The sequence below is a fragment of the Podarcis vaucheri genome (genome assembly GCF_965113315.1).
Source record: "Podarcis vaucheri genome assembly, chromosome: 2".
Lineage (NCBI taxonomy): Eukaryota > Metazoa > Chordata > Lepidosauria > Squamata > Lacertidae > Podarcis > Podarcis vaucheri.
Window position 1 is genome coordinate 19,141,397 of NC_138760.1, and position 12,471 is coordinate 19,153,867.

The 12,471-nt window shown below is 49.4% G+C and overlaps 2 protein-coding genes across 2 annotated transcripts; one reads left to right on the forward strand and one right to left on the reverse strand.

The window, feature by feature from the left end:
• Window positions 1-2,933: 2,933 nt before the first annotated feature.
• On the reverse strand, window positions 2,934-4,198 carry LOC309526102 (transmembrane and death domain protein 1-like). The gene has a single exon (XM_082212018.1). It carries the CDS (start codon window positions 4,052-4,054, stop codon window positions 3,200-3,202), a length of 855 nt encoding a protein of 284 aa, XP_082068144.1. The 5' UTR covers window positions 4,055-4,198; the 3' UTR covers window positions 2,934-3,199.
• Window positions 4,199-6,193: 1,995 nt separating this feature from the next.
• LOC309526549 (uncharacterized protein) lies at window positions 6,194-12,139 on the forward strand. Its single transcript, XM_082212779.1, has 2 exons — window positions 6,194-6,804; window positions 11,188-12,139. The coding sequence occupies exons 1-2, from the start codon at window positions 6,399-6,401 to the stop codon at window positions 11,760-11,762; spliced, it is 981 nt and encodes a 326-aa protein (XP_082068905.1). The 5' UTR covers window positions 6,194-6,398; the 3' UTR covers window positions 11,763-12,139.
• Window positions 12,140-12,471: the final 332 nt, after the last annotated feature.

Below are 12,471 nucleotides of genomic sequence, written 5' to 3' on the forward strand. Positions count from 1 at the left end.
GCTACCTGTGTGGCAGGGAGCTAGTCAAACCAGAGCCTATGCAACCAGTCACTTTCTGTAATCAATAAGGTTGTGGCCTAAATTCTGCCAAAAACCAAAACCAAAATTTGAATCAAGTGTGAATTTATTTAGGGGGGAGGTTTCTGGGTCTGAACACGCAAAACAGTGATTAGTGGCAAGGCTAGCTATGGGTTAGATCTCCCTCTCCATTCTATTGTGTTGATTGTTTGATTCTTTTTCATACATATTCTTGTAGGGTTTTTCAAGAAAGAATAAAACAATTAGGACGACTGGCAGGGTTTCAGACAGGAGGGATTCTCAGCCGTGCCTGGAGATGCCACGGACTGACCCTTGAATCCACAACCCCTCTTCAGATGTGTTTAATACATCTGTTAATTTAATATGTATTTGGGTGATTTATATACGGCTTCAGTACTTCAAAAAAGTCTCTCAGCGGTTTACCACAAATTGCCACAAACAAGTACAAAAAAAACAAAAAAAAAACCATTCTGAATTTTAAAGCAGCACGGAACAAAATCTCACAAATAAGTGCAGGCAGTACAGTTAAAATTCCACATTTTAGAGCAGGGCAGAGCAATGAGAAACATCAATATATAAACATCATCACACTAGCAGTGCCCAGAATTTGAAACGTCAGTGCAGCTCTCAAGCAGTTAAGCACAGCTTCCAGGAAAATGCTTAATGTGAACCAGTATCTGTGCCTGGCAAAGACAAAGTGGATCCTGAATCTGGGCAGATGAACTCAAAACCACATCTTGGCAACTCCTGCCTATTCAGTTTGATGGTTTTGTCTGTCACGGCCTACCATTCCCTCACTTCTGGCATCAGCTGCAGCAAAAGTCCAAAAGCACCACAAGGTGGAGTTGGTGGACTGCAAATCTGAAGGCAGCCCTATGCCCTGGATTTAGGATACATGTGAAGTCCACTAGCCAGAGAAGCATGTCTGAAGGAGGGACAACAGAAACACTGTGAGTGGTTGCTGCTGCTACCCTTTTCCTTCCATTTTCCAGCCATCAACTCAATGCAAAATCCGAAATCCCATTCCCACCACTCTTCTGAGTAATACCCCTCCCTACATTCTCACTATATAGAAGGATCTGGCAACTTCTGTTTCAGTGTATCTGAAGAAGTGTGCATGCACACGAAAGCTCATACCAAGAACTAACTTAGTTGGTCTTTAAGGTGATACTGGAAGGAATTTTTTTATTTTATCCTAAATATGAGGCAGTTATGCAACCCCCTGAGCCAAAGAGACATCTGAAGGCCGCCCTGTACAGGGAAGTTTTTTTTAAAAAATGTTTAATGTTTATTATTATTATTATTAATGTTGGAAGCTGCCCTGAGTTGCTGGAGCAGATCAGTCAGATGGGCAGGGTATGAATAATTTAATAATAATAATAATAATAATAATAATAATAATAATAATAATAATAATAATAATAGAATAAAAAGGTAAAGGGACCCCTGACCATTAGGTCCAGTCGCAGATGACCCGGGTTGCGGCGCTCAACTCGCTTTACTGGCCGAGGGAGCCGGCATACAACTTCCGGGTCATGTGGCCAGCATGACTAAGCCACTTCTGAACCATAGCAGCACACAGTAACACCGTTTACCTTCCCGCCGGAGCGGCACCTATTTATCTACTTGCACTTTTGAACTGCTAGGTTGGTAGGAGCAGGGACCGAGCAACGGGAGCTCATTCGTCGCAGGGATTCAAACCGCCGACCTTCTGATCGGCAAGTCCTAGGCTCTGTGGTTTAACCCACAGTGCCACCCGCATCCCTATTATAGAATAGGACGTCTCTATTTTCATTGGAGAAATGTTGGAGGGTATGTTCTTCTACCAATGTGAAGGGTTCGTTATTACTATATTATCAAATGATTTGTATTGATTTTACAAATTCATTCACACCCCGAACCACAAATAATAAAAAATTACACAAGATTCTTCTAAATCGCAAGACTTCCCTCCGTGGGTTCTTTAACTAACATTTTCAGCTGCATTCAATCCTTCATTGTCTCCAAAATCTATAAATCTATGTAACATGACAAGAGTTTTTTAAAACCTGCCAAAGAGTTCAAGTGTTTACAGTGGTCCGTCAAATATAATATAATTTTCTCTCATTCTGAAGTTTTGATCCTCCTGGTTTTTGATTTTCTCGGTCATTCTTGCTGTCTCTGCATAATCCAATAGTTTAATCTGCCAGTCCACCCTGGTTGTGAAGGGTTTAACTAACCTTGGAGTCAAAGCGAGCCTAGTCCTGGCTCTAGCTACTGCTACTCAGGCCTCTCATTACATCTGAGCAGCGACAGGAACTGGCGCTGGGGTGAGTTAAAACCGTTGTGGACCTTTAAAGACACTATTGCCAAACTTCAAAATTCTGATTACTCTGACGGTCTGCCCCTTCTTAGACGTCTCTCTCTCTCTCTCCCCCTTCCCTCTCTCTCTGTGTACCAGCTAACAGCCTTAATCCAATAGCACATCTCTCTTATTTCTGCCACGTGTGCTAGGCTGCAGTCACAGGATCAACGAGAATAGGGCAAGGTAAAGGATCCCTAGACGGTTAAGTCCAGTCAAAGGTGACTATGGGGTTGCGATCCTCATCTCGCTTTCAGGTCGAGGGAGTCAGCGTTTGTCCACAGACAGCTTTTCGGGTCATGTGGCCTGCATGACTAAAACACTTCTGGCGCAACGGGACACCGTAACGGAAACCAGAGTGCACAGAAACACTGTTTACCTTCCCGCCGCAGCGGTACCTGTTTGTCTACTTGCGCTGGTGTGCTTTCGAACTGCAAGGCTGGCAGGAGCTGGGCCTCAGTACCACTCTATCTAGCCCTAAACCTCTCAGAAGTTTGCCATCTACCATCTTAAATGAGCACGTTTCGCTATTCCATAGACTGAAAAGAACACATAGCAGCATAATTAAACATTTTAATAACCTTCATTCCATTAGATCATTCTCAATGGGCCCAGGGCATATGTCCTCCCCTTTTGCCCTGTGACATTCCTTCACCTACTGTCACCGCACAACAGGAGATTGTACCGTGCGCCCTGAGTCAGCGAGGTGTTCAACTGAGTCAAGCCTGAGCTAGGTAACGGGCTCAAAACAAAAGATCCGCAAGTGAATTTATTTAATGAGATCAACTTCCCTGCAGAATTCACCGGGAGCTGCTGGGGTCACTGTTCATCCTCTGTAGCATCCTCTTCTAAGGAACTGTCCGGGTCCTCCTCGTCATCTATAGAGTCTTCAACGGCTTGGTTGTTCCAAATCACCGTCAAGTTCATGTTCTGCCGAGCTGGGGTCGCACCGTAGCGAAAGCCGCTGGCAAAGAGGCATTGCCCCAGATTCCAGCAAATGACGTAATACACGGAAATCAGCCAGACGACCAGCCCTGCCAGGAAGCTCACAACAAGCAGTCGGGCCGCCGGTAAGACGCACTGCTGTAGGGTCAGATTCTGCAAAGCAACCGGGAACAACTGGAGGAGGAAAGCCTTGAGATCCCAGCTGCCCTCCTTCACAAAGGTCTTGTGGTGTTTGCGGATGGGCCCGTAACGGCTCCTGCGGGTGGGCGTCTTGTTTTCAACGGGGAGGGCCGACGGCTGAGCGTCCATCACCACCGTCCGATTTCCCTCTGCGTCCCACTTGGGTTCCAAGCTCCTGTTCTTGCTGAGGTTCCTCTTCAGCTCCCTGGAGACATCGGGGCGCCCGATCTGCCGCAGAGCTCGCGCCAGGCGGTCCCAGTCGATGGCGCCTCTCTGCAACTGCAGCCACTGCTTTAGGCCTTCTTTGCACTGGTCCATGTCGGATATGCCTTCCCGTTGGCCGGCAGGGTAGAGGTCCTCCTCTTCTGACGGCCACTGGGCATCCTTCTGAGGGGTGGCAAGCCGGATGTAGAGCTCGTGGCATTCTTCCGGGTTCAAGAGCTCTGAGATGCAGCCTAGCACAGTGGCCTCGGGGTCATTAGCTGCCATCTTAATGTAGGTCATCTGTGTTGCCAGCAAGAAGAGAGGGAGTCCTGTTAATGCCAACATGGTAGAGGAGATGGGATTTATAGCCTAGGGTCAAGATCAGCTCTGGTCTCCTACATTTAGCATGGGGTGTGTGTGGCTGCTGGACTTGTCATGTTGTCCAGCTCCCTGTGTCTCTGTGCCTTGCACACCCCTGTTCCTGCAGCCTCTCTGGGCCCCTATGAGGTCAGTGAAACCTCATAACCTGAGCTCACAGCTCCTGCTCAGAGATTATTGAAACTTTTGCTAGGTGGGCTGCTGAGGACTGTATAGACTCCAAAGGGTAACATCTGTTAGGTTGTGGGTGAACATATCAGACGACACATCAGTTCTTCAAACAGCTCTTGTTTATTCACAGACCCAGAACAGAACTGAACTGAACTGAAGGGTTCAGCCAACCTGCTTATATAGAGCTCCACTAGAACGCAACAGTAACCACTTCCTGTAACTAGCCAATCACTGAACGTCACTTTCAATCCCTTATTTGCATATGTGGACCTGAGTGAGAACGATCTACAGTATCCCTCTGCTGGCCCAGGGTGAGAACTTCAGTACATAACAACATCTGCCCGGATGTTTATGATCAGGAGCTGTGTTTACCTTGGTCAAACACCCACGGGTGATACTCATACTGACTGAGCTGTGATGCCTGGAACGCAATTCTCACAGGACCACCAGGAATAACTTTGTGGTGAGGTATGTTCAGTGGGTGGGTGGGTTCTAACAGCAGGGAGAGCCAACATGATGCCCTTCAGATGTTGTTGGGCTACAACTCCCATCAGCCCCAGCGAAGGAGGCCAATGATCAGGGATGATGGGGGTTGTAGTCCAATATTCGCCCGGAGGGTGTCCCATTGGCTGCCCCTGTTGCAAAGCGTGTTCTCCTTCATGGAGAGCACATGTTGCGGTGGGGGCCGCCAGGACACTCCAAAGTTGGGGGGCGGGCTAATTGATTGTTGGCCACTGATGTGATTGGGGCTTCCCTTGTTGTTGGGAAGAATCATAGAATCATAGAGTTGGAAGAGACCACAAGGGCCATCGAGTCCAACCCCCTGCCAAGCAGGAAACAAGAAGTTAATGTTGCCATTTATTGATTGACAGCCAGAAATACTAAAACTCCTTGCACGAGGCTAGGGCTTCCTCTTTTCGCCCGTGCATCGGATTGAACACAGCGAAGGGAGACGGTTGTATTTTTCTACTAATTACCCATTATCCTTGTGTCTTTGGCCTGCTTTAATTGCGTTAGCTCTATTTAATTCTTAATTTTGTCCTTTGATTAAGTTTCCTCTCTGTGTAATAATTATTAATTTTATTTTAATTTTCCCTCTCTCCTTCTAAAATTTTTACCCTTCATTCCCACCCCCCTTAGTCTTTTAATTTTCCCCTCCCCCACCCCTCCCCCCTACTGTAGCTTACCTTAACGAAGTGCGCCCAGCCGCAGGGGCGCTCGCGCGGCCCCCGCAGGGGCGCACCTGCCTAGGCCTGGTTCCTGGTTGGACGAAGGGCCTTTTTTCGGCAGCGCCTGGTGCCGTGCCACAGCGGGGGGTGCCTTCGGCCCTGCTGGGCCTTCTTAGGCTTTCCCGAGCCCCCCTGCCCCCCGCCAATTTCCAAGGCCGGATTCGGCCTTCTTTTGTCCTCAGCGGCCCTCCCGGCGAAGCGGGGAGGCCTGGTGTCTGGCGAGGCTGCAGGGAGGCAGGCGCGGCCTAACTTGGGTGCAGGCCCGTTGTGTTCAGCCGCCTTTCCCTGCTCCGTTTTGGCGGGAACGCCATTTTCCGGGCTTAAATTGCTCACTGCAGCCTGTTTTATTATTGCTTTATTTAGGCTCATAATTGCTGCCATCTGGTGGCCGTTCTGAGCATTGCTGTCTCCCTGATTTAATTATAAAGAAATACTTTAGACTGTTAACCGCTGCCAATTTGTGGACATTCTGTGCATTGCAGCCTGTTGTTTTATTTTAGTACAGGGAAGCTAATTTGCTGCCAGCTAGTGGCCAATAAAGGAAAAGGCACCTTCTGGTTAATTGGATGCTCCTTAATTAAGTAGCTTACTGTTTTATTTTGGTTCATTTTGTGATCACCAGGTATCTGGGGTGCATTAACTTCTTCTCTCGTGTTGATATTTCTCTTCCTTGGTAGCCATCATGTCTCCGAAGAGAGCCCCTTCTCAGTCGCTTCGATCCCCCTCGACTGGTCAAGCTTCAGGGCGTCTGCAATCTTTGGTTTCGAGCCTGGCGGGTGATCCAGCTGCTTTGGCTCGCTTTGCTTCTGAGGTAGATGGCCTGATCCAACGCTGTAGCGCCGGGCCTAGCCATCAACCAGCGGTGACCACGGCGGCTGCAGTTTCTTCACCTTCCGATTCCGCATCTAGCGATGAAAATGGTCTGCCCATGTCTGGTGTTTTGTTTTCCGATTCTCAGTTTTCTCGGAATGCGGCCTCAGCCCCTGCATCTAGTCACACGCGGGAGGGCAGAACCCCTTCTCGGCGCACAACCGGGAGGGGGAGACGGGGAAAGGCCCCTTCTAGGCGTGGGGGGGTCTTCTAGGCCAGGGTCAGCTTTGCAACCCTTACCTAATACCTCCGTGGGTTCTGATCAGTCACCTGCCACCTCTTCTCAGTCTGTCCCAGGCGCGGCACTTCAGGGTCCAGCGTCAGAGTCTTCTGAGGAAGACAGCCTACCTGTGCCAGCCAAGTCCTCTTCGGGCGGCACACGCCGCCGCAAGAAGTCTTCTGGAAAGCATGCGAAGAGAAGGCGGAGGGACACCTCTTCATCGTCAGGTACATCTTCGCAGAGTTCAGAATCTGAGTCAGAGGCCTCAGAATTTTATTGGGGTCTGGGGGAATCGGCCTCTGGTTTCCCCAAATGGATTTGGGAGCGGAGGGCCAACTCCCATCGAGCAAAATACAGTGGTGCCCCGCAAGACGAATGCCTCGCAAGACAGAAAACCCGCTAGACGAAAGAGTTTTCCGTTTTGGAGGTGCTTCGCAAAACAAATCTCCTATGGGCTTGCTTCGCAAGACGACAATGTCTTGCGAGTTCCTGCTGGTTTTTTTCCCTTCCCCCCTTTTTCTAAGCCGCTAAGCCACTTATCAGCTGATCCGATCAGCAGATAAGCCGCTAAAATCCACTAAAAGCCGCTAATCTGCTAATCCTTCAATGGGCTTGCTTCGCAAGACGAAAAAACCGCTAGACAAAGAGAATCACAGAATGGATTCTTTTCGTCTTGCGAGGCACCACTGTATGGGGCCACTCAGGAATACTTAAATGGGGTGTTGTTACCTGATATTAAGACGTCGACTAATTCGGCTAGGGATGTGATCCCAGGGTGTCACCTTTCAAAGAAGTTGAGAACTAGGATATTGAATGGTCGCTATGTCGACATGTTCAAACTGAGCCCTCCAGTAGACAGTTCGCAGGCCCAAGAGAAGTCAGTTCTATCCTCTAAGAAACGGGCTGCTGATTCTAAAGTAGATAGAACCTTCAAGTGCTCGTTGGACTGTTTCCAGGTTTTTGCTGGGATCGTTTCAGCATGTTATCCCAAGAGAGCGGTTCATTTATTTGTCTACCAGTCTATCGTACGTAAGGCGTTCGAAATGGCTGGTCAGAATGCTGCCTTTGATTATGATGAGAATTTCAGAAGAAGGGCAGCAAAAATTCCCACGGCCCGATGGGATCGGAGGGATTGGGATGTATGGACCACTTATGTGGCCCCTCAGTTTGAAAAGAAGATCCCTGAACCTCAAAAGCCAAAAACAGGAGGTTTTAAAAAGTGCTTGTATTGCTGGGATTACAGTAAAGGCTCTTGCCAGCGACAATCATGTAGGTTTCCTCATGTCTGCGAAAAATGTGGTGGCAAGCACCCGGGCTCCACTTGCTTTGGCGGCCGCCGGCCCTTTCGTGGGGGAAAGGGGGGGTCACAAGCTGCAAAAGCGGGCCCCCCTCAAGCAGCAGCTGGCGTTTCTAAGTGAGGCGGATATAGTTTTAGCTTATACGCCGGTACGGCTTCCAGAATTGGTTCATTGGTTGCAGTTTTACCCTAACCGTGAGGCAGCTGCTTATTTACAGGAGGGCTTTTCTTCTGGTTTTAGGATTCCGGTAGCTACGGTCCCCGTAGCACAGAATCCGGTTAATCAGCAGTCAGTTAGGGAAAGGCATGAAGTGGCACGTAAAAAGATTGAGAAAGAAATTGCCTTACATCGTATGGCAGGCCCCTTCATGACTCTTCCTTTCGCTAATCTGCATCTCTCCCCCTTGGGAATTGTTCCGAAGAAAGTCCCCGGGGAATTTCGCCTTATTCATAACTTATCACATCCCAAGGGTTCGTCAGTAAATGACGGTATCCCCCCGGAGCTTTGTTCGGTAAAATACGCTACTCTTGATCATGCGATCAAGATGATCAGAAAATTTGGGACAGGTGCCCTGCTGGCAAAATGTGACATTGAGTCTGCTTTTCGTTTGTTGCCAATTAATCCTCAGGATTTCTGGCTTTTAGGGTTCCAGTTTGAAGGGGCATTTTATTTTGACAAAGCCATGCCCATGGGCTGCTCAATTGCATGCGCAGCTTTCGAGTGCTTTAGTACTTTTCTCGACTGGGCCTTGTATTTTAAAACCGGCCTGGATGGGGCGACCCATTTTTTGGATGACTTTTTACTGGCCTCGGCGAGGGACACGGGTGACTGCCCGGCCCTGCTTCAGGCTTTCGCATCTCTTACGGAAGAGTTGGGTGTCCCATTGGCATCGGATAAAACCGAGGGACCTTCCACTCAATTGACTTACAGTGGTGCCCCGCAAGACGAATGCCTCGCAAGACGGAAAACCCGCTAGACGAAAGGGTTTTCCGTTTTGGAGGTGCTTCGCAAAACGAATTTCCTATGGGCTTGCTTCGCAAGACGAAAATGTCTTGCGAGTTCCTGCGGGGTTTTTCCCTTCCCCCTCTTTTCCCCAAGGCGCTAAGCCGCTTATCAGCTGATCCTAAGCCGCTAAGCCGCTTAACAGCTGATCCGCTAAGCTGCTTAACAGCTGATCCGCTAAGCCGCTAAACCGCTTATCAGCTGATCCGCTAAGCCGCTAATGGGCTTGCTTTGCAAGACGAAAAAACCGCAAGACGAAGAGACTCGCGGAACGGATTCTTTTCATCTTGCGAGGCACCACTGTATTTAGGTATCCAATTGGATACAGTTGCATCTACATCTCGCTTACCTGAGGACAAATTGGTTAATTTGCGAAGGATAATAGAGGAGTTGCTCCCATTACCTAAGGTGACATTGCGTCAGTTGCAATCCTTATTAGGCCACCTTAATTTTGCATGCAGGGTGGTGGCTACCGGTCGCCTATTCTGTGCGCGCCTGGCCAGGCTTACGGCCGGCTTGCGTGCCCCTCATCATCGGGTGGGGCTGTCACCTGGTGTAAAGGCGGATTTGCAGTTATGGCTTGAATTCTTGAATGAATTCAATGGGGTGTGATTGTGGCAGGACACTTTGAACCTCCATAATGACTTCGAAGTGCATTCTGATGCAGCAGGCTCTCTGGGTTTTGGGCTATACTGGAAAGGTCGTTGGTGCGCATTGCCCTGGCCGCCATCGTGGCGCGGGGAGCCTATTACGCGGGACTAAACTTTTCTTGAGTTCTTTCCCATTGCAGTGGCAGTGCACCTGTGGGTCAAGGAATTTAAGGACCATCGAGTCTGTTTCTGGTCCGATAACCAGGCCGTTGTGAACGTGTTGGCAAAACAGTCGTCCCGTTCAGCCAGGGTATCGGCCCTTCTCGGGGCTTTTGTTTTGCATTGCCTGCGCTTTAACATTGTGTTTTCAGCTCGATTCATCCCTGGCGTTTCTAACGAAATCGCTGGTGCTCTGTCCCGTTTTCAGATGGAGCGGTTCAGGTCCCTTGCTCCAGAGGCGAATCTGCTGCCAGAAAATTTCCCGGATCATCTCTGGAACCTTGGCAGCAATTAGTCTTACAGGGAGTAGCCGCGTCCATTTCACCTTCCACTCTGCGCTCATATAATCGAGCTTGGACTGACTTTTTTAAATTTTGTCGTCAGTCTTTGTCTATGGAGATTGTGTCATCTCCTTCTACTTCACAGGTGCTGCGGTATTTGGCGCACCTTTTTCAATTGAGTCGAGCGGCCAGGACGCTCAGGATCCAAGCAGTGGCCATTTCCTTTTTCTGTAAAGCCTTCTTTAATAAGGATCCTTGCGCCAAATTTGTTGTGCGCAGGGCTCTGGAAGGTTGGGGGAGGCTTGGAACTCGACCCCCTTTGGTAAGAAAGCCTATAACTTTTGATTTGCTTACCAGCATGCGCTCGAAGTTGAGGAGTGTCTGCTGGTCCAGATATGAAGCGCGGCTTTTTTCAGCCGCCTTTTCTTTGGCCTTTTTTGGTGCCCTGAGGGTAGGTGAGGTGGTATTGGAGGTCATCCGGGGCAGAGAGTCTAGGGGTTTGCTTTTGCAGGATGTAACTCTATTCCCTTCGGAGGTGGTCCTATCTATCCGGAATTCAAAGACAGACCAGTTAGGCAGGGGTGCTACTCTTAGGCTCCCCGCCACTGGGGGTAAAGGTCCTTGCCCGGTTAAGGATACCTCCAAATATTTGAACCTTAGGCCTCAGGGGGAGGGTCCCTTCTTTATTCACGAGAATGGTGCCCCATTGGCCAGGCATCAATTTGCCAAGGTGATGCGCAAAGTGATTGCAGCTTGCGGTTTGACGGCAGCAGATTACGCCCCTCATTCTTTCCGCATTGGTGCTGCCACTTCGGCAGCTCATTGGGGGTTGTCTGTAGAAAGAATTAAGAACATGGGTCGTTGGAAGTCATGGGTCATAGAGCCAGTGTGGTCGTAGAACCAGTGTGGTGTAGTGGTTAAGAGCGGTGGGCTCATAATCTGGTGAACCGGGTTCGATTCCCCGCTCCTCCACATGCAGCTGCTGGGTGACCTTGGGCCAGTCACACTTCTCTGAAGTCTCTCAGCCCCACTCACCTCACAGAGTGTTTGTTGTGGGGGAGGAAGGGAAAGGAGAATGTTAGCCGCTTTGAGACTCCTTAGGGTAGTGATAAAGCGGGATATCAAATCCAAACTCTTCTTCTTCTTCTAATAATGCGTTTCGGGGCTATGTGCATAGCCGTCGTTGATTGCTTGTACTTACATTTGCTTGTCTTTCTTAGGTGTGGCGGCTGTTCGCATTTGGATGGTGGGCCACAGCATTGTCCACTGGGCCAGCATCAGAGCGAGGGAGTCTGGACTTGGACCCAGTCTTGGCCTGCCTCATCGTGTGCAGGTGTCCTGGCTGACCAGACGTGGAATGCTGCGGGCCGAATTGCTTCCCCTTGTTCGGAAGCACGTGAGGTTGGAAGGGCCCCCTTCAGCTATCGTGCTCCAGTTGGGGGAAAACGATCTGCCCGCCACAGACTGTTGTTCTTTACGCTTTACAATCCAAAGGGACTTAGTTGAATTGGCAGAGTTTTTACCGGGTGTGAAAGTTTTTTGGTCCCAGTTGCTGCAGAGGCGCACCTGGCGCGGCAGTCGCTGCCCGGCTGCCACTGAAGGAGCCAGAAAGCGCGTTAATAAGGTGGCAATGAAAACAGTCGTTGCTCATGGTGGTTCCGTTATTGAGCACCCCAATATCACCTTCACAGAGGCCGTCCTTTTCAGGGACGATGCTGTGCATCTTTCCCCGTTGGGAAATGACACATGGTTAAATTCTGTTGTGTTGGGTTTGAAGGTGGGGTTGCAGCTGTGAGTGGTTGGCGGCGAGCTTGAGTGCTCGGTGGCGGTTGGGCATTGGTTTATGGTTTGGTTGGTTGAGGGGCATGGATTGGCTGTGCCTGCCCCTCTAATGCTGCTGCTGCAAGGTATTCCGTTAAAGGAATTGGGGGCTAACTATTGCTTGTCCACTCTGTCAAGGGGGCTCGGGCCATAGCAATGAGCTCCTGGTTACATTTGGGGTGAGGGCAGGTTCCCTGCTCCGCGTAACCCCCAAGTGTATTCCCCCATTCTGACTTTCGCATCGTGCGGAATGTCAGTCTGTCCCCCATGGTGGGGGCAAATAGTCGCAACCAATGCCTACGCAACCACTCACAAATTTGTATTTTAATAAAGTTGTGGCCAAAATTATGCCAAAAATCTTAAACAAAAATTTCTGTGTGATGCGTGAGTTATCGGGGTGGACCTGGGAACCTCGACACGCAAAGCACGCACAGTAGGAAATTGTTATGGGGAATGGAAAAGATGGAATCTGGGAGTTTAATACAAACAGGGGACTCGGCTACATCAGTGAAGAAACAGTGATTTGAATGCAACACCAGATGGCGCCAGAGAGCAGGAATTTTTAAAACACAATATTCCATATAGATTTTTCTTTTCTTTTGTTATAACGATCTAAATTCTGGCTTAGTTATAGTGGGGGTTTTCCTGTGTCTAGATCCACCCCAGGACTGTGTGGCTGATGG